This window comes from Lipophrys pholis (genome assembly GCF_963383615.2).
Source record: "Lipophrys pholis genome assembly, chromosome: 1".
NCBI lineage: Eukaryota > Metazoa > Chordata > Actinopteri > Blenniiformes > Blenniidae > Lipophrys > Lipophrys pholis.
The window spans coordinates 27,923,050-27,945,589 of record NC_137635.1 but is presented as its reverse complement, the minus strand read 5'-3'; the positions used below and the strand labels follow the sequence as shown (position 1 = coordinate 27,945,589).

At 43.0% G+C, this 22,540-nt stretch overlaps 2 protein-coding genes across 2 annotated transcripts; both read left to right on the top strand.

The window, feature by feature from the left end:
* Positions 1-2,943: 2,943 nt before the first annotated feature.
* On the top strand, positions 2,944-7,334 carry oprk1 (opioid receptor, kappa 1; the record flags this gene model as incomplete). Its single annotated transcript, XM_080475760.1, has 3 exons — positions 2,944-3,185; positions 5,012-5,364; positions 6,796-7,334. 3 exons carry the CDS (start codon positions 2,944-2,946, stop codon positions 7,332-7,334), a joined length of 1,134 nt encoding a protein of 377 aa, XP_080331886.1.
* Positions 7,335-11,107: 3,773 nt separating this feature from the next.
* Positions 11,108-20,095, top strand: LOC308123437 (charged multivesicular body protein 5). The gene is made up of 8 exons (XM_080485942.1): positions 11,108-11,295; positions 12,295-12,399; positions 12,487-12,533; positions 14,517-14,610; positions 14,798-14,869; positions 17,342-17,450; positions 18,373-18,488; positions 19,599-20,095. The coding sequence occupies exons 1-8, from the start codon at positions 11,227-11,229 to the stop codon at positions 19,647-19,649; spliced, it is 663 nt and encodes a 220-aa protein (XP_080342068.1). The 5' UTR covers positions 11,108-11,226; the 3' UTR covers positions 19,650-20,095.
* The last annotated feature ends 2,445 nt before the right edge of the window (positions 20,096-22,540 follow it).

Below are 22,540 nucleotides of genomic sequence, written 5' to 3'. Positions count from 1 at the left end.
TATTGTCCCATACTTCCACACAGTACTTTAAATATTTTAACACCAGAGTACAATACAGAATATACAGTACTCTGCCTTGCTTCCCATCACTCCGCTGCTCCGGCTACTTTTGATCTCACGTTTTATGTTTCCAGCATATTTTGATTAAGAATCACACCGAGACATTTATTCTCATACACTCTTTCTATTCCAACATTATTTATCATTACTTTTACTTGCGTATTTCTTTTGTGTTTTCCAAACAGCATGTTTTTTTTGTTTTTTTTAATCTAATGATAATTTATTCAGATCAAACCAAGTTTTTATTTGACTCATTTCTGATGACCGCCTCCAAAAGCTGCTGCAAGCTTTCCCCGTCACAAAAAATATGAGTGTCATCTGCAAATAGCACAAACTTTAAGATGTTTGACATCCTACATATATCATTAATATACATAATAAATCATTTCGGACCCAAAACCGACCCCTGTGGGAACAGTTATATTTAAACACGTTGATTTGCAATCCTCTTTTTGCACAAACTGATTTCTATTACTTTTGTAGCTTCTCATCCACGTTAGTACAACCCCTCTGATTCCATATTATTCCAGTTTATTAATTAACAAATAATGATCAATTGTGTCAAATGCTTTTTTCAAATCTAGAAATACCCCCACTGCAAAGTTCTTATTGTCTCTGGAACTGGTAACGTCTTCAGTTACTTCCATTAATACCATAGATGTAGATCTATTGGAGCTGAATCCAAACTGACTCAACCAGCAACTCATTCTTCTATAAAGTTATCAATCTACTGACAAACAGTTTTTATGATATTCTAGAGAACTGAGAGAGTAAAGACACAGGCCTAGAATTAATTAATTGATTTCTGTCTCCATCTTTGTGTAGAGGGATGACTCTGCAGTTTTCATTTTGCACAGAAATACACCAGTTTTGAAGGATAAATTATAAGTATAAGTTAAGTGTTTTACAATTACCCCAATGCCTTAATTAGAGCTGCATCAATGTCATTCCAGTCTGTAGACCTTTGATTCTTACATTTGTTAACAATGTTTATTTCATCAAACTGCTTTAAAAACATTGAGTTTGGGCTGCGATATAACAAATCCACAATATTCCTCTCTCCTTCTTCTGTTTGTGGATTATTGATTTCTTCTATCAGTTCCATTCCTGATAATATTACTTAACACATTCCATATGTCCTTGATGTTATTTTTATTATCGGTTAATATTCTATTATATTCTATGAAGAAGAAGCTGAGGGCTCCTAGGGCCTGTCACACGAGAACGCCATTTCATTGACCAGCCGCCACTGCTGCCAGCCAATAGAGACACAACAGAACAGAGGCCAATCATTTTCTCTCAGAGCGCTCGCATTCACAGCAGGATGACCTGAGCGCCTGAACATGGAGGAAATGTCTGTGTGAGTTTGGATCTGGTTGTTTCTCAGGGATTTAGACACCATGAGATTCCAGAAATCAGTCATACCAGTTCAAATGTTACTGCCTGACTACAGCACCTGAAGAGAGAACGGTAGCTTTTGCTCTCCGTTTTGTTTTGTTTTTTTGCCCTCAGCTGTTGGAAAACCACTGAAGTTATGAGACATTATCAAAATGTCTCATAACTTGATTTACAGGCTCAGTAAATCAACATGCATTGTGTGATATGTAGTTCACGGTCAGGCCACGCTGAGGGGCAGAAGACGCTTTCCTTTTCATGAGTATTATATGAACTTAAATGAGAAGGCCTTCAGCTTTCTATGTGCGGTACAATATCACAGATGTAAAGAAGTGACTCAGGAGAGATTCATAACGGACCAGAGGAGGAGCAGACGCAGCAGCCTGTGTCAAGGATGGAACAGGAATATTTCTGAAACGGTACGACTGAGGTAATGCCACATGCGTGCAGTGGGTTGCGCTGTTGAGAAACTTTGACTTCCCTCCACACCCATCAGGGTTTTAACTCATCTTCAGTAAGCACAGGAAATATGTTCAGTCTTCTCTCCTGCTGTAATGAAAACAGATTAAAATATTAGGACTCAATGCTCCACCTGGTGGTACAAACTGGTATCACTACACCGGGTGGGGCGCCTCAATAAATCCTCTATTGGAAGAGCATAGTTATTCTTTTTCCAACCACATGTTGAATATTTTGTACTTTTCTTCACAGGAGTATCTGAAACCTCCAGAAATTCTCTGAACGCAGATCGAAGTCTAACATGAGAATATTGAGAAATACCAAACATTGGCAGTAATGGGGGGTTATAGGATATGGATATAGAAGTGATCACGTTACTTTAAATGAGCCACACCTGTTACACAGGTTTCTTATTTGTCTCCATGTTCTTGAGTTGATGCTCCAGCAGGTGATCATATCATCTCACACTTGATCATGACAATAGGATTCTGCAGGTGTTGCCTGGGAACATCTTGTGGAAACGATGGCAGAGGTTGTTTTTATTTGTTCTTCCAGGAACGTTCTTGAGCCCTGCGTGTTCTCTTATTATTTCTCCAGGGAAACCTGTAAAGTAATCCCACATGATGGGAGATTTTGGGACGAGTGTGCCTGAGCCAGCAAGCAGATGTTTGAGTGTGATTACAGTAGTTATGTTTCTCACTCGCTGATGTCACTGAACGAGCACTGCGGCTTCCATTGCGCACCGGCAGGACGCACCGGCGGCGCGTCTTCCCTCTCCGTGGAGGCTTTGAGTCTGCACAATCCTGCGCGAGGAAGAGGAGGAAAGTGACAGAAAGACCTTCTCGACATTTCTAATTGAACTTTGTGAACGCAGAGGTCTGCTGAATGTTGCGCTCTTGTCCCTGAGCGCGGAGCCGCTGCGCTCTCATCCATCCAGACCGAACCGGCTGCGCCAATCCGGACCGAGAGCGGCTCTTTTCTGTCTCAGCGGTGTGGAGACCTCCAGGTGAGTCCCGGCACCGATCTGCCATGGACAGCAGCGTGGTGCACATCTTCCGAGAGGAGCAATGCGCCCCGGACCAGGCGGGAGACTGCGTCCCCAACTTCACCTGGCCGCCCGCCGCCGCCCTCTCCAACTACACCCTCAACGGAACCTGGGACTCCGAGCCCGAACCCCTGTCCCCCATCATCCCCGTCATAGTGGCCGTGTACTCCCTGGTGTTCGTGGTGGGCTTGGTGGGAAACTGTTTGGTCATGTATGTCATCATCAGGTGAGTTCAGCTTCAGCATGACCGAGTGGCGTTACACAACAGATTATACAATAGACCACAGAATTAAACATTATACTTTACGGCTCATGAGGGGAAACCTGAAATCAAGTTGTAATACTTTTGTCTTTATGTGTTTGAGTAAATCTGCAGTTACCTGATAGATTTAGTTTTGTGTGTCATCGCAGATCGTTTCTTTCGATTAAATGTGTAAATTAAGTAACTGGAAGGGAGGAAAACAATATAATTCTAACGAGGTTCCAGTCTTTTATTTTGTGTGGTTATATCTCATTTTCTTTCTTTTATTTGCTGACATCAGATTGTTGGTAATCAATCATCATATGAGAAGATGTGTCGTTACCTTCACAGTTCAAACTTCAGCTCATCAACATATTTCAAGAAAAAATTATATAGAAAAAAACTGAAAATGATCAACAAGGTGTCATGAACAATTCCAGTGTCTCCTGAGAGAAATTAGTCGTGTGTGTGTGTGTGTGTGTGTGTGTGTGTGTGTGTGTGTGTGTGTGTGTGTGTTCTCATTTGGCCTCTCCAGTAGAAACAGCCCTGACTCTAGAACTGTGAGGCCTCTGAGCAGTATAACATCATAAGCTGGTAGAATCATTTCATAAGCTCCTCACACACCAGAAGTAGCTTCAGGAAGGAGGTGTGGCTTCCAAATTTTAAACATGCGGTGCGAATCTTATCTTATTTGGAGAAAATTTCAATTATTCAGTTATTCAATTCACATTTATTTATTCATATAGCACCACAAACTAAATATGATGCTTAATTTATTGTCTTAATTGAACATTAGACATTTAGTTTACATCCTTACTTATTATCAAAAAAAAGTCTATAAAATACAATCAAATTCTTCACATTTCCCTCTGCTGTGCGTTGCTGCTGTGTCAGTGAGGACACGGCTCCGGTAAGAACCACACCTTGTCCTCACCTGTCTCACATGACCTTTGACCTTCAGCTTAAAACCATGTGGCTCATGTCACCACAGACCAATACACCCCCAAGTGGTCAAAATATCAAGGATTAAATTAACCGAAACTAAAGATGCGAGTATGCAGGAGATGGCTCCCACACACACACACACACACACACACACACACACACACACACACACACACACACACACACACACACACACACACACACACACACACACACACACACACACACACACACACACACACACACACACACTATACAATTGAAATTGTTTACATTGTTAACTGCAATTGTGTGTACTTTTTAATATTTAATTGATTTATCACCTGTTGTAGGACAGGACATAAAACTACTAGTATAGAGTATATAGACAGATTGACCAGAAATGAATTGGTATGTATCATAGTTAAACCATAGTGGTCTAATCAAACCTGTTTTAAATTATGGTGTTAATTAGGTTTATCTTATTAAATGAAATTACATAAAGCACATATTGTATTAACACTATTGTGTAAATTATAATACAAATATTGTTACATTCCGTAGTTCATATTGTAGCTAAAATACTTTGATGTTTCATTAATTTAAAAAAAATTATTTTGTTTTGTTTAGAAAATCCTACGGTGACTTCTAGTGGTCCCACATGGTATGTACTCTGAGATATGGGTCTGAGATGTGGGTCTGAGATCTGGAGCATCTCCACTGTGCTCTGTAACCAGCAGCTGACAGCAGCGTTGGGCGGACCAGTAGATGGAGTGACAACTCCTTCTGTTTAAAACGAACCCTGAGAAGAGAGAGGAGGCTACACCGACTCTCTACCGTCAACATAAACTGAAGCCATCATCTCCTGCATGTTCTCCTCACTGCAGATACACCAAGATGAAGACCGCCACCAACATCTACATCTTCAACCTGGCCGTGGCCGATGCCCTGGTTATCACCACCATGCCCTTCCAGAGCACCGACTACCTGCTCAGCTCCTGGCCCTTCGGAGAGGTGGCCTGCAAAGTCTTCATCTCCATTGATTACTACAACATGTTCACCAGTATCTTCACGCTGACGATGATGAGTGTGGACCGGTACGTGGCCGTGTGCCACCCGGTGAAGGCTCTGGATTTCCGCACACCCATGAAAGCAAAGATCATCAACGTGATCATCTGGGTCCTGTCGTCGGCCGCGGGGATCCCTGCGATGGTGCTGGGCAGCACCAACACCAGTAACGGTACGTTAACGTTCTACCAAGCGCCTCCGCCGGCATCGACTCCGTCGCCCTGAAGCGCCTCAATTTTCTCCTCCAAGGTCTGTGATTAGGATGCTCGGGGGTTGACAAGAGTCCACATCAGCCACTCGACATGAAGCCATGACACACATAATGGATCCTCATTTTCTAAGAATAGAGCACATTTTTCTCTCGTCTGCTTGCTGATACGCGTGTTCACGCTGAAGCTGCCGTCATCCCCGGGACAAAAGCTTAACCAGAGAAACAAGATGAGGAACCTTCACTGCATCACACCACATTACTGTCACTTCAACCAGACTGGCCTCCAGTGTAACTCATCGCTCCGGTCTAAATGATCCACATGGATTCATTGGGGTGTTAATGGGTCGACGTTACTCTTCCTCTCACAGGAGGGGCTTCGTAAAACTGCTGAAATCATCAATCAACCCAATAATAAGAGCATCTCTCCTTCTGGGAATCTGTAATCATGCACTAACCCTAACCCTCCTGTCTTTAACTAAACCCTAATGTTAACCCTAACCCTCCCCTTACCTAAAACCTACCCCCCCCCCCCCCCCCCCACCCCTGACTTACCTAAAACCTGACCCCCCCCTTTTGCCTAAAACCCAACCCTCCCCCCCTTTGTACTCCCCTTTTTCCTCTTTCCTCCCCCCATTTCCTTACCTCCTTATCCACTTTCCCATCCTAAACTTAACCACACCCCCCTCTTTCTCTCCTAACCTTAACCCCTCCCTCCCCTTGCCTAAAACCGCCCCACCCCTGACTTACCTTTGGGTGATATCTCTCAATTCCTTTTTTTACTTCACTGAAAAACGCTCCCAAAGGTCTTCTTTTATTCTCCCTTTTTAAAGGAATAAGTGAACACACCTCCTTTTAAAGACACTCCCTTTGGAGAATATAGGTGAAACTACCTCCTTTTAAACCTATGGCGTTTTTTACAAACAAAACCTGAGGTGAAACTACCCTCTTTTAAACATAATAATTTTTTAAATATCAAGGGAAAACCCTTATAGAATATGGTTACCTGTTGCCCGTGCCTTTCTTTCCTTTGTCACAAACCTAACACTCCTGTCATTAGCCCTAACCCTAACCCTAACCCTCCAGTCATTAGCCCTAACCCTAACCCTAACCCTCCTGTCATTAGCCCTAACCCTAACCCTCCTGTCATTAGCCCTAACTCTAACCCTAACCCTAACCCACTAACCCTCCTGTCATTAACCCTAACCCTAAGGTCATTAACTTTAACCCTAACATTGACCCTAACCCTGATCAACCAGTATACATATGAAGACATGACCCGAGAGACAGACTGATCATGTCCTGTGAGTCTCTTGTCCACTCTGGATCTTAGTCCCTGTCTTGTCACGTTGTGTCCCTCTCATTGACATGACTGGGACTGTCTTCCTCTGACAGGGACTACAGAGTGCGCGCTACAGTTCCCGGAGCCCTACACCTACTGGGACACCCTGATGAAGATCTGTGTCTTCATCTTCGCCTTCGTCGCCCCCGTCATCATCATCACAGTCTGCTACACGCTGATGGTGCTGCGTTTGAAGAGCGTGCGTCTGCTCTCAGGCTCTCGAGAGAAAGACCGGAACCTGCGCCGGATCACGCGCCTGGTGCTGGTGGTGGTCGCCGTCTTCGTGGTGTGTTGGACGCCCATCCACATCTTCATCCTGGTCAAAGCCCTGTCCGCCAGCGTGCCCGAGACCACCGCCGTCATGGCCGCCTACTTCCTGTGCGTGGCGCTGGGCTACACCAACAGCAGCCTGAACCCCGTCCTCTACGCCTTCCTGGACGAGAACTTCAAGAGGTGCTTCCGGGACTTCTGCTGCCCCGGGGCCAGGCCGCCCGGCGACTGCCAGGGGGTGAGTCGGGTGAGGAGCACCCTGCGGGACCACTCCTGCCCCACTGACCCCCGGGGAGACCCGAGGCGGGCCCGGCCGGTATGACTAGCCATGGTCACGTCCTCTCTGCGCTACCAGAGCTGCGAGGACTCCAACGAGGTGGGCGTGACTCAGCTCACCACGGCCGTCTGAAACACGCCAGCGAGAGAATCACCTCATGTTGGTTTGGTCACTTCAGCCTGCCGGGTAGCGAGGGCCGGTCTTCACTAGCAGAGTTCTCTTAGTTCTGTTTTGCTGCGCAGCAAACAATCTGCCAAAGCTTCTCTTGTCTCACGGCTCAGAGACACATGACAAATGAAATAGTTCAACACTTTATAAAAAAACAAATCCGCTAAAAAGTTCAGTTTCAAACTACACAGTAAGATAACCCCGAATACAACAAACAGCAGAAATTCTAGTTTTATTCAACAGGGAGAGAATTATTCTCTTTACTGCTGGTTTATCTTTATCTTTGATCTGTGCAGAGAAACTCACAGCTGAAAAACAAAAATAAATCTAAATGATTCAAATTTACATGAATTGGAAAATGTAATATAGAATAACTAAAATTGGTCAAAGGTTTATACCGGTCGCTAAACACACTTAAGTGGCAAAAATGAAAGATAATAAAAAAAAGCTTATCTAAACTGGCTGCTTAAAGAGCTAAAATTACTAGAATGACTACAAATGGCTGAAAAGTGTAAATCTGCTTCAATCCTGTAATAAAATGTTTAAAAATAAGTTTCATAAATTGAGCATAAGAAGCAGTTTTGGTATATTTAGAAGAAATCTATGGAGTTGAAAAGCTGTCAGCTTTATTTTGAAGGTGAGATGTTTTTTTGTTCCTGAGAGTGGCGCTGCAGCATCGGTAAAGGACTTAAAGACGAGGCGTGTTTCTGCTGCTCTTCAATGTGGTTTTATTAATATGATATAATATAATTATATGTGACCTTCATGAAAAGACCAAACAACCTTCTGGCATAAGCACAGTGTGAAAGTCAGTGTGTTTTTCTCCATGAAGCTTAGAAACCGTGAGGTCGGCTGGTTGGAGGACTGTGACTGTGTTGGGATTTATTGCTAAAGCTCCATTGTGCTCCTTTATTTAAAACCTGTGATCAAAAGTGCAGCTGCATCATAGAAACTTAAAGATGTTTCATGTGCTGATTGTTGCTCTTCTTGCAGATCTGGACACTCGAAGGTTTGTGTTGCTTCTCTCGGTGTGTTTCCTGAGCTGAGCGTCGTCTCGTGGCTCTTCGGCTCTCGTTGTTTTCAAAGTGACATGTGAAGTGAGTGGACTGTGGCGTGGTGCCGTCCAGTGTTGTTGACCTGTGAGTAGATTTCTCTCTGAACCCGAACCTCATGGTCAAGTTCTCAGGGACTTTTCCCACCTGATGCCTCGTCCTGGAGCCAGATGATCGACTGGTTGGAACTGAGGCCCTGTTTACACGACAACGTTTCACCTGACAACACCTAATCCGCTAAAAAAAGTGGGGGCGTTTCCACTGCAGCAGCGGACACAGAGACAATGATGTAGTTAGTATGCCGGGCCACTGGAGGGCGCTGTTGCTGGATTTTGTAATGAAACTACACAGACGTATGTGCAAAGAACAAAACACTATGAACGTGAGGAAAATGGAGAGAACCTGACATCCGTATGGACTGATGACACATCGGATGCTATCAGGGAGAGTCTCAACTATTAAATTACTGATCTGGACGATAAAACTAGAATATAGACCGCGGGTCGTACCACTACGGGTCGTGCCACTACGGGTCGTACCACTACGGGTCGTGCCACTACGGGTCGTGCCACTACGGGTCGTACCACTACGGGTCGTGCCACTACGGGTCGTGCCACTACGCTGCCGCCATGTTTGTTTACAACTGGATGAGCAGGAGGGAGGGGTCTCTACCTAATGTCTATCTAATGTGCATGCGCAGTAACAGGCTCTGGGGGGGCGGGGGGTAAAGGTTAATGTCATCACTACTCACTGTGGCGGGGTTAAAGGTTAATGTCATTACTGTGGCGGGTTAAAGGTTAATGTCCTCACTGTGGGGGGGTTAAAGGTTAATGTCATCACTGTGGCGGGGTTAAAGGTTAATGTCATTACTGTGGCGGGTTAAAGGTTAATGTCCTCACTGTGGGGGGGTTAAAGGTTAATGCCATCACTGTGGCGGGGTTAAAGGTTAATGTCCTCACTGTGGGGGGGTTAAAGGTTAATGCCATCACTACACACTGTGGCGGGGTTAAAGGTTAATGTCCTCACTGTGGGGGGTTAAAGGTTAATGTCATCACTGTGGCGGGGTTAAAGGTTAATGTCCTCACTGTGGGGGGGTTAAAGGTTAATGCCATCACTACACACTGTGGCGGGGTTAAAGGTTAATGTCCTCACTGTGGGGGGTTAAAGGTTAATGCCATCACTACACACTGTGGCGAGGTTAAAGGTTAATGCCATCACTACACACTGTGGCGGGGTTAAAGGTTAATGTCCTCACTACACACTGTGGGGGGGCTGAAAAGTAAAACCTCCAGCAGGACATTCCGCTGCTTTTCATGACCCTTTTCTGCTCCACGTTTCCTCGAATTGGATTTCTCTGCTTCTCTGAGCTAAACTTGATAATTGATGCAGCAACATGCGAGACGCTGAGCCGTTCACACTCTGGACGTTTACTGTATCCTCCATGGAGTACTGCGTCCACACAGAAAAGTCAATGTTCTAAATAAAAGTGTGTGAATGTAAAATAAAGGGATGTTTTGATGTTTCGATTTTTCTGCGATGGGAACTTTGTCTTTGTTTCATCCTGGAAGATTAAAAAATCATTCATTTCACTAATTTACTGTCTCCTTTTCTGGATGATTGTTCACATCTGATAAAGTCACGTGTGCTTTAGCTTTGGCAAGGCAAGGCAAGGCAAGGCAAGGCAAGGCAAATCACAGCGTGTGTACATGCCTCTTTTCACGTCAACAGCAGCTTCATATCAACTGTACACGTTGGATCCGCTTTTTTCTGTTTGTGACAATTTTATCCACAAATATCTCATATATTAATGACTGTCTTTGTGCTCTTCCCATAGTTTTTGTAAGTTCATATAATTAATTTTTTTTTTTTTTAAAAGGATATAAAAGTAAGACTTATTTACTGTATAAAGATCACGTTCGCAGATCTGTCCCTCTCAGTCTATGATGAGATACTACAACCAGCTCTGCAGGCGTATACTACCACCTTTCACCACAGGGAGGCGCCCAGGGCTCTGGGTACCGTTACTTTCGGAAGTCTTCAGTGAGCAAAATAGAATTATGAACGTAAAAGAATTAGATCGCAGGGCATGGCCGCCATCTTGGATGAGGACACTCTTTCGTAGAGGAAAGAGATATAAACACAGTTCAAATAATCAGATGTCAATTAATTTACAGCACATGTCTGGTTTCTTACAGACAGCAAACATGTAATTTTGTGAAATGGAGATTTTTGTATTAAACACGTGGCCATTTACTTTATAAGGTTATTGGCACTGCTTATTTTGTAATGTGTGTGTGTGTGTGTGTGTGTGTGTGTGTGTGTGTGTGTGTGTGTGTGTGTGTGTGTGTGTGTGTGTGTGTGTGTTAATTGAATGATTTCAGTTAACTACTATGTTTATATTAAATACACAGCACACCAATAAATATTTTACTGTTTGTAAAGTTGACTAAATGTAAAGTTATCGGTATAGAACCACATCCCATTTACGTGTCACTCATTCTTCTTCGTACTCACATATGAATATGAATATATGACTTTATTTGACATTACACCCAGCTCTATTCGCATCTTCTGATTCTACAGCTGTACGTCTACGTCACGTCCGTTACGTCGGGACCGTTACTTCCGGGAGGCTCCAGTGAACAAGCTCTTTAACTGGGCAGTGTTTTGTTGTTTTCGTGAGCTTCGGCCGGTGTGGGGCTGTGCAGGTGTAGAAAATGAACCGAATATTCGGCCGCGGGAAGCCTAAGGCTCCTCCTCCGAACCTGTCGGACTGTATCGGGAACGTGAGTCCAGTTTGTTGTTGTTGTTGTTTAGCTGTTAGCTGCTCGGCTACATGCTCACAAAGGCCAGAACACAAGCCTCATTAAAGTCTCATCTCATCACTAAAAACACGTTTCACTGCCATATTTCTAACATGCCCCCAAAGCCCCCCATTAAAACTCGTCTTTTCATTAACAACACGTTTTAAAATGATGTTTTTCAGTGTTTGGGTGAAGCAGAGCTGAGCTGATCACTGTTTCATCTCTGTGAGCCTGTTTTAATGTTATTTATTACTGTGAATCATTAAGTTTGTTTAAAACTCATTCGATCACTATTTTATATATGAAAGAATAAATGTCATTACTGTACAGTGACATAAAGATCTGGAGTATGAGGAAATACAAACTTAAAGCTTCATCAGTGCTTTTAAAATAATATTCTGTGGTATCTACGGGATACTATATAATAATATGTTTAATCTACTACTGAAGATAAAAAAAATGTGTATTTGTGCAGTTGATGTCTTTATATTCCCTCTATGTGCAACACATTTATATCACTCCTTTTTGTGCATCAAAACATAATGATGAATCTTGTTTTGTTTTTTTCCAGTTCAAATCAGTTCAAATACACTTTAAATGTCCAAGAGAAGAAATATGCTGAAGCCGGTGGATTATTTATGTTGATCTCAGACTTGTTATTTAGTGGTCGTATTTTATTTTCCCTACATTTTTCGCATTATTTTTGATCCATTGATAGTGGAAGAGATGTTAATTTAGACGTAAGTCTTCCCTTTCATAAATATTTCTGAACATGGTGACCCTGTTTAATCTGTATTTCTGTTGGTCCGAACAACCCGGAATGTTTAACATCCTTGTACTTATGAATTTCGTGTTTTTGTGGAGCACTGCCGCTCTCGGGTCGTTGCTGGGCTCGTTCCGGCCTGTTTGGCTTCGGCGGCCACTGAACGATGACGTGTGCGCTGCAGACGATTAACCCTCTGTGATGACCTCCCGTCTCAGGTGGACGCCCGATCCGAGTCCATCGAGAAGAAGATCGGCAGGTTGGACGCAGAGCTGGTGAAGTACAAGGACCAGATGAAGAAGATGAGAGACGGACCGTCGAAGGTACCAGACCTTCCCCGGTTTGCTTTCACTGTTCTAAAGGCTTCAGAATAACAACAGGCGGGGTCATGTCTCTCTCTTGAAATGCAGAACATGGTGAAGCAGAAGGCCATGAGAGTCCTGAAGCAGAAGAAAATGTGAGTCCTGCAAACACAAAGACAAAAATCACTTATTTAGGTTATTTCCAACAGCAATATTTCAACCTGCTTGGCAGCAGAAGCCGACTTAAAAACGTTTGTAATTGCAGTTAAAGGCAGATATTAGTCCATCATAACTGCATCCATAAATACTAAATTCAACAGTGTTTATCTACAAGGTAAGACTATTATGTGACAGTCCGAGAGTTTTACGAACAAGTAGAAAAAACTCCTGGATTTCTTCTTGGCAGCTCACAAACTAGTGGTTTTGTTATACATTCTCAAAGGTTTAAGAGCCAGGAGGCCAAATACTTCTACCTGTATCATCCATGACCAGGTTGAAGTCCTGAACCACAGATACTTGTGTTATCGGCTGCGCTGACGGTCAGAGGGAGAGTAAATACTGACATTCGTTTTCAAGTACATCTACTGTTAAATCGCTTAAATTGTACTCGGTTACAAACAAAAGTACTGTTGTTAAAAAAGTACAAGGTGATTTTCTAAAAAAAAAAAAAAACTCTCAGTTTTATTATTTATTATTTATTCTGCTTTAGTACAAAAGTCAGCAGCAGTGAAAAGTTAAAATATTGTCTGTGAACTCTTTATAAGATACTTATTAAAATACTAAGAAAATTGAACCTTTCTATTTTAAAATATTCCCAAACTTTATTTTCATTTTAATGGTTTTTCTTGTGTTGTGAAAAAAAAAAAAAAAAAAAAGACAAGCCATTTGGGTCTTATTAAGAAAAGAAAAAAAAAAACGTACATGAATATTTATTTTCATTGTAAAAATCCCTCCAGTTGGAGAATATATCCATTTTAGGCACTACTGAGAACTTCCTGAGTATCTTACAGTATCATTTTCAAAAATACCTAAAACTTGCTGTTTGGGTGCATCATGCTCATATTTGAACGTGGAAACACGTTCAGCTGTTTCTGATATGACGTCAGAGTGTGAAGCAAACTGTGATGGAATCCTGCACGGGTCCAGTCCAGCAGCAGTTTGACGAAGTCATCAGGAGAAATATGGACGTTATTAAATATACTAACTTTCCCAATAAACGATGAACTGAATCTGAATTTATTTCCAACTAACCTGCAGATCAAAAGGTTTGAATCTGAATTTAAACTGTGGATTTATTCTGTAGTGACTGAGGCCCCGTTTACACGACAATGAATTAGAGTGTATCCGCAAAACTTCCTTCACTTTTGGGGGGTCCGTTTACACAACACCAGTGTTCTGATGCACTGTATCCACAAAGTTTTTAATCCGGCTCTCAAGGTGGAAAGATTCTTTCACGGTGCAAATCCCTCCTGCAGAGACTGATGGAGGCTACAGAGCCTGTTACTGCTCATCTCCGCCTCCCTCCTGCTCATCCAGTTGTAAACAAACATGGCGGCCGCGTAGTGGTACGACCCGTAGTGGTACGACCCGTAGTGGTACGACCCGTAGTGGTACGACCCGTAGTGGTACGACCCGTAGTGGTACGACCCGTAGTGGTACGACCCGTAGTGGTACGACCCGCGGTCTATATTCTAGTTTTATCCTCCATATCAGTAGTTTAACAGTTGATACTCTCCCTGATATCATCCGATGTGTCATCAGTCCATACGGATGTCAGGTTCTCTCCATTTTCTTCACGTTTATAGTGTTTTGTTCTCTGCACACGTCTGTGTAGTTTCATTACAAGCTTAAGCAACAGCGCCCTCTAGTGGCCCGGCACACTAACTACATCATTGTCTCTGTGTCCGCTGCTGCAGTGGAAACACACTCCTTTTTTTTAGCGGATTAGGTGTTGTCATGTGAAACGTTGTCGTGTAAACAGGGCCTTAGAAATACAGAGTAGCTGAACGCACCTAAAACTAATTTCTTCTATTTTAATAAATTCTGATAATTGGAACTGAAACTTGGTTGTCGTTTTATTTCTTGAGTCCCTGAGGGGGACGTCAGCTGTGGATTGAGAGCAAAGGGTTTCTCTGCAGGTATGAAGGCCAGCGGGAGCAGCTGGCTCAGCAGTCCTTCAACATGGAGCAGGCGAACTACACCATCCAGACCCTGAAGGACACCAAGACCACAGTAAGTCTCTGAGCCAACGGGACACCAAGTCCCTTTTCAAGAAACAACTCAGCTGTGTTGATTCTTATTTACACACCTGTGGTGTTATACATGCTGCCTGTCATGTTGTTACCAAGAACACAGTCCTGTACCTGAACACACTTGCTGTCAGTGACCGGACGAACCCTCTGCTGCTCTCTGTTCTCAGGTGGAGGCCATGAAGATCGGAGCGAAGGAGATGAAGAAAGCGTACAAGGACGTCAAACTGGATCAGATTGATGTACGTTAGATTCCTGTTCCTATTGTTTTCTAGGACGCGGAGCTGATGGGGGTCAAGGGTCTTGCTCAGGGACCCACAGTGGTTTGAATCTGCAACCTCCTTATTCTAAGTCAACTCCTCTAAGCTCTCGGGCCCCGATGTGCCTGTTTGAGCAACACAATGAAGCTCATTCATGAGTTCACAGCATGAATGAGACGGTTCTTCTGAGAGGAGAGTCACACTTTGATTCACTTGTAAGAAGAAAGTAGTTTGAGGAAACATCGTTCATTCAGAGTGTGAAGGAGGAACCTCAGAGAAAGAACTCCTGACGCCTGTCGGTGAGAAATGTGAGGCAGCATGTGACGACTGGTGGTCAGAGCTCAGTGTGAGAAGCAGAAAGTGATTGATGATGGTGGAAGGACTGGAACCGGGCATCTGGCTGCAGCCCTGCAGGGTTTTCCGGCTCTGCTTTGCTCAGCGTCCCTCACTCCTCCTGGTCCAGAGGAGGAGGGTCGGCGGCCCAGTGACAGGGTGGCTCAAGGCTCAGAAGTTCCTTCAGGCAGTCTTGTAATACCACTTTGGACCACAAGGTGCTGCAGTAGGGCCGTGGAGAGCAGAGGAAGCAGCAGTCGAGGTTAACGGAGCCGTGGGAGGAGGGGATGTCGCCTCTGAAGCACATTAGTGGATGAAAAACAAACTCGGCTTGTAGCTGTGACACTGCAATGAATGTTAACTCAATGGATTGATTCTCTGAAAGTTTGTTCCCAGCCTTGTGGAAAATCCTCTGTCGTCATCCCAATTTTCAAAAGCGGTGACCCCCAATCCATGGACAACTACAGACCAATCAGTATACTTCCCTCAGTCTCCATAAGTACTGAACAATTAGTCGCAGAGCAAATAACTTCCCACATAAACACCTGACAGCCTCCATCCAATGCAGTTTGGTTTCAGGACCAATCACTCTTCTGAAACAGCAACCTGTTATTTCAGTGAGAACATCAGAGCACTGCTGGACCGGGGAGCTGTGGGAGGTGCTGTTTTTCTGGATCTCAAAAAGGCATTCGACACAGTCAATCACGAAATCCTTCTATCTAAACTTCGCTCATTCAATTTCTCACCTGAATTACTCAGTTGGATTCAATCTTATCTTTCCAACCGCTTCAACATGTCCGCATCCAAAGTCACCAATCCACATCTCTACGTCTTTCAACAGGTCTTCCCCAGGGTTCCACACTAGCACCTCTATTATTCTCCCTATACATCAACGACCTCCCTTCTGTCTGTAATAATGTCTCCATCCTCATCTACGCAGACGACACAGTAATCTACACACACGGCAATAACACTTCCCTGGTAGCCGACAAACTCACACACTCCAGGGCTCACATCTCCCCCTGGTTTGAACTCATGTCTCAAACTAAACATCCAAAACCGATGCAATGTTTTTTCCAAATCAGGCACCTCTCACTCCACCACAGAACCTGATATCTTCGATCAACAGATCGTCCCAGAATATAAATACCTTGGCAAAGTCATCGACTCACACCTGTCCTTCAAATCACAAATAAATAAAACCTGCAATAGAATCAAATTCAGCCTCAACAACTTCAAACACATCCGCCATCAAACGTCAACCCCAGCAGCTAAAATGTTCCTGCATTCAATGATTCTGTCTCACATCACATACTGTCTCCCCACCTGCTCACTAGCAAACATCACATCCTTGGCACCACTGCACACACTACACAAACGGTCTGTTAAAATCCTGGACAAGAAACCCAATCACTCTCACTACTGCCCAATACTACATAAACACGATCTACTCAGCTTCCACAACCTCATCAAATTCTCCAATCTCTGTCTGGTCTATAAAATCATCCATGGTCTCTCTTCTCCACCACTCAATCAGTTCATCAACATCTGAAACAGCACCCACTCCAGAACCAGGGGAGCAGCGAGAGGGGACGGCATCCTCTCCTTCACAAAAAGCACATTTTCTGTCTGCGCAGCCACGGATTGGAACCAACAACCCGCCACCATCCGTAATGCTCCCTCATGTCACAGATACAAATTACAGTTAAAACTCCTTGACAATCAGACCTGTCAGCATTAACCCCACCTCTCGCTGACCCCTGCCCGGTGTGTGTCTGTGTGTTCGGTGTATATGTCTGTATACATGATGTATGTGATATGTGTGTGTCTGTGTACTTGTAAATAGTGTAAATATTGATATTCGTTTATTCTATGCTGCTGCGTTAATGCTTTTATATTTTTTAGGACGACCTGCGATGGGAGGAGAGATGAAAAATAGCCTGTTGGCAAATTCTGGCACATTTACAGGAATGTTTATTAATATGCACTGTCCCTGAAATAAATTTTAAAAAAGAAAAGTAAAAAAAAAAGAGCAGGAAGATTGTCAATAGTAGTCATGTGTGTAGTTAACTTGAGTTCAGACTTTAAAGTGCGCCCGTGTTTGATGTGTCCGACCCCCAGGATCTACAGGACCAGCTGGAGGACATGATGGAAGACGCCAACGAGGTGCAGGAGGCTCTGAGCCGCAGCTACGGCACTCCAGAAATTGATGAAGATGATCTTGAAGCAGGTACCGGTACATCACACTCTTCACATGAGGCTCCTTCAGCTGGACGACCTCCGCCTGTAGAATCACAGAGTTGGGCTCCATGTTGTCATGGCAACCATGATCACAGCAGAGGGTCTGCTCAATGAGGCGTCTTCATCACACATTTCTTTCTTTAGTTGTTTGAGGCTCAATTCTTGTTTTTTTGTTTTTTTAAAATAACACTTTATTTGTACATTTTTCAACATAGTAACAAAAACAAGCAAAAACCAAACAACAAAGACTCAGACACGTTTGGTTAAACATCTGGAAATTAGATATGCAATGATATACAAGCAATTATAACTGCATTTCACAGGGTCACAATGGCAAATGAGTTTTCAATCATCCTTCATGTAGAAAAGTGAGAAGTGGCTTTTGGCCCGTCTCGTCTCGTCTCGTCCCTTCCTGTCTTCAGTCTGAGGCACATATTAGCGCTGCTCCGGTGTGCTGGTTGTGGGCAGCTTCAGACTGGGAGGAAGCTCCCGTCTCCAGCATGGTTCCAGTTTATGACCCAGTTGTTTGAAGAAGAGGTCGTCGACCCCAAGTTTAGCTGGTGCTACGTGGTTTAAATGAACTTTAGGGAGGCGACGGAGAGGAGCACATAAGTAACACGTCTACATCCGACACCTGCTCACTACCGCCCCCTAATTCTTGTTTGTTAATAATCGGTAGATACCAGTGTAAAAATCAGCCTCTAACTGAAGCCTGCAACCATTACAACATCCATTATTATAGATGATCACTTCTTTACCAGTGTGCTGGAGAACATTTCTAGTTTGTGTAAGCAAGATGACAAAACCTGATCCTCCCTCCTTCAGCTGCTCGTTTTGGTTGTTTAAGACACACACACATTCAGTGTGTTGAGTTTGTGAGTGAAACGCTGAGAGGACCGCTGTGCTTTCAGAGCTGGATGCTCTGGGTGATGAACTGCTGCTGGATGATGACAGCTCCTACCTGGACGAGGCCTCGGCTGCTCCGGCCATCCCTGAAGGAATCCCCAGCGACTCCAAAACAAACAAGGTCGGTTCAGCTCTGCGTTCACAGCGACCAGCGACGGTGGAACGATCCATCTAAAGTCAGAACGACTTCCACAAAGTCAGCTCTTTAAATTTGCTCTCCGTGTCCTCACAGAGTCAGGCGCCAACTGATAACGTCCACTGGAAGGTGCAAGAAAATATTGTTTAACCGAAGTGTAGAAATAAAACCTCCATTAATCAGTAGAATGTGGTTTAATAACAATATTCAGGCCAAACAAGCTCCAGCTGCTCTCCTGCGGCTCGCTGGATAGAGCAGGTCGTCTCTCAATTGGAAGATTGTCGGTTCAATTCCCAAACTAGCCACGTGTCCTTGAGCAAGACAGTGAACCTCAAACTGCTCCCAATGGGTGGACTGAGCGTTTTTCATGGCAGCCGCCTCCATTGGCGTGTGAACGTGATTAACAATGTGAAGCTCTTTGGGGACCGCACAAGGTCGAAAAGCACCATATCCATGAAATACAATGAACATTTAATAAATGTGAACATGTTTGATCAGATAATCGATGCTGAACACTGACGGAACAGACTGTGATCTTACTTTAATATACAGATTTACCATTTAGGAATCAGATTTATTTCTATTATCAGTATTCAGGAGTTACAATTTAGAAAATATTGACTTCAAAGATTGACTTTTATCTACATTCATCTACATTGTCATTTTTAAAATGCACATTAAACCACTATTATGTTTATTATTGAATTTGTGCATGACATTGTGATTAATCAGGATTAATTACAGGACTCATGTGATTAACAGCATTACATTTTTTTTTATTGTTTTCCAGCCCTAGCATTATTATTTTTCTTGTATTTTCCTTCCTGAAAAGTGTCCAAATCAGATAAAAAATCCTGTTTATTTTAGAGGTAATGGATCAGAAGAGGAGTCAATGTGGACTGTGGCTGAATGTGAACATTATGTTCAATGACATATTGTGATAAAATTGGAAGAGTAAATCTAAAAAACAAAAAAAGAAATAAGAATACATTTGAGAAAGCATCAAAACTACTTAAAGGTTTGTGCCACTGTGTGTTTTACACCAGCTTGGAGTTGTATTGAGGCCATTGTGTTTTTCCCTTCCTTTGCTTCCAGGACGGCGTGCTGGTGGACGAGTTCGGCCTGCCACAGATTCCCGCCACATAAAGGAGGAGCAGAAAACCTTTTCTATGCCGAGAAACATTTGTACTTGTTCGAGCTGAGGAGGGTTTGGAAGCCGTTTGTGGATTATTGCTCCGACCGTGCTGACATGTGGCCTTCAAACATACTAAATCTCTTCTGTTTCCATTATTTACTCTCTGTGCCCCTTTGTGTTAATTTATTCCTGTTTCCTCTTAGTTCTGTGGAACCTCTGCACATTTCCACTCAGGCAGTGCAAATACCTCCAGGGTTGTTTCACACATGCAGAATAAACTGTTTTCATTTTAAACTTCCAACTATTGAAATCGTCTCTATTTCTTCCGTATTCCCTTTTTTACTGACACTGATTCTATGAAAATAATTAAGATGTCACAAAAACATTGAAGTAATGCGATCACTGGTTCACACATCTGAAATTTCAATAGACTGAAATAAACCAATCGTATTTCAGTGTCATGGTTCCGTCCTTTCGAAGGCCTCAGACCTTCACAGCTCGTCATGCTGGAGCAGAGGAGGCAAACCTTTTGGCTCAGGCGCCACACTGAGCTTTAAAATGTGACCGACGGCCCGGGTCAGCTCCAGATGCATACGTATCTAACATAAACACAAAAAAGTCATTATGGTTTTGTTGTGGCAGTTCTCAGAACAGATCTGGGATCTGAGCTCTGTGGGATGCTTTGTGTCACGTCATTTCATATTTCAAACATTCTCAGAGTCAAATATTAAAATCAACTGTGCACATTAATCAACCAATCAAACTGAATACGTACAGGTGAAATATAAACAGGTTGTATGTCTGAAAAGGAGTGGGAATCAGTACAACTTATTAAATCTTCTTCACTATAATATAGCACTATTATAGTAAGACTATCTGTAGAAAAGGTATGGATCAATTACATTTTTTTTTTTAATGAAGTATAGCGTATAATAAAGTATAATTATGGAAGGACATTATTACAAATATGACAAATATAGATACATTTATTCTATCACAACAGACTTCATGATAAAAATCACAAACATCTTGGCTCCAAACAACCACTCAGCATGTATGATCACAGGCAGCGCCACCTGGAGGACACGCCTCCAATCGCTGACCAGCAAGGATGCAACACTAATAAAATATGTATTTATCTTTTTGTTTTTTTTAACTAAAAAACATTGTAATGTGATTCAGCCAATCGCTGCAGCGCATTCATTAACCTTTCAACTTACTACTTCCTGTTATTACGAGCGCATTTTTCCTGGGGACTGTAACTCACTAATAGTAATGAAACATAAGAACGCTTTTTGCAACAAAAAAAAAAAGTGACAAACTCACTGATGCCTTCCCTCTAAACCACAACAACCGACGTACCGTTTTATTATGACGTCTCATGGTTGATGAATGATTATTTCCTAATTGGTGTTTGAGATCCAAACTCTGACTCGTGTTTCTCTATGTAGTGTTTAGTAAAATGTCATTAGGTCCTTTGAACCAAATATTGTTCTTTCAGTGGAGGCTTTGGCAGCAGGAGTTCGTGTCTTTGTGTTTGAGGCCTAAAGGGGACATATCATGCTAAATCCACTTTTTTAGCCCTTAAATGCATTTTGTTGTATATTTAGAGTGTTTAGAAGTACAGAAAAGTTCAAAGTAGTCTCTTCAGGTGCTCCGTTGATATCTTTATATTCTGTTTTGGTCATATTTTGCGATCGGTTTCGATTTTTCTATTCTCTATTACGTTTTTTGAACAATGACGTCACAGTATTCTCAGCAGAACTGCCAAATTAGGACATCGACACTTCGAGCAATCCGCCATTTTTGTTTCTCGCTGCGATTTTGTAGTCCAACCGAAGTTACGAGAGGATAAGTCGAAATGTTCGGTTGTTGGATGTAGTAACCCACAAGCTTCGTTACACCGTCTCCCAGCATCAGAACCTTTTCGAAGTGCCTGGTTGAGTTTTATTTTTCACAGAAATGTACCCACATCTGTGGGTAAGGTCATTTTTGTGTACGCGAATCACTTTAAGGACGACTGCTTCAACAACCTCCGCCAGTATAAAGAAGGATTTGCCGAAAGACTTGGTCTGATTGAGCGGTCAGTTCCTTCTATCTATGGAGACGACGAACAGAGCACTTCGGTAAGCTGTATATAACGCTACAAAGTGTGATGATAAGACGTCCCTGTCATTGTTTTGTTAGCATTAGCAGTTGCACCGTCTTCATATGTTAGCGCTGTGTGCTCGTTTTAGATTATAATGTAACTTCTGTGTTAAATAGTCGGTGTAATACAGGCAGTATTGTAGTAGTGGGCATGGATGGAGAAGTTAGTGTAAATATAGTAACACACCATTGCGTTACATCCATATGAAGACGTTATTCTGTAGGTGCATCATCGTCATTTTCATCTCGCTCCGCCGGGTCCGACTCTGGCTCCAACATGTATGGCTGGATGGACAAATCTTCCGTTGTTGACATTTTGTAAATAATGTGTGAATATAAAGTTTCTGCGCCGCTAGATAATTGTATCTGTTCTATCAAACTACAAAGATGGCCGAACAGGGTGGCGTTGAACCGAGTGTCACCTCTGCAACCTGGAGAGGAGGCGGGGTATGAAGTGTCTCATTTGCATTTGAAGAGACCGCCCCAAAACGAGTTGCTCTCAGAAGCACATCAGAAAAGGGGTTGAAAAGGGGCCTGTGGAGCTCTAATAATGAGGAATTCAGACCCAAGCATTGCAGTTTCGCGTTGTATAGACCACAACTGTATGATTTATATGTAAAAAGGAAGGATTTAAAAGCATGATATGTCTCCTTTAAATGAAGACTTGCTGTGTGTTTTGCTTCCTGCTGCTGTTCAGGCTCCAGCAATGACATTCTGCTGTTAAACTCACCACTGAATGGAAACTTTAAGTGGC

Excerpts from the sequence above, each read along its gene's own strand:
- LOC308123437 (XM_080485942.1), top strand. The coding sequence starts at position 11,227 with ATGAACCGAATATTCGGCCGCGGGAAGCCTAAGGCTCCTCCTCCGAAC. Across the intron at positions 11,296-12,294 it reads TGTCGGACTGTATCGGGAAC|GTGGACGCCCGATCCGAGTC; the intron begins GTGAGTCCAGTT and ends CTCCCGTCTCAG. Across the intron at positions 12,534-14,516 it reads GTCCTGAAGCAGAAGAAAAT|GTATGAAGGCCAGCGGGAGC; the intron begins GTGAGTCCTGCA and ends GTTTCTCTGCAG.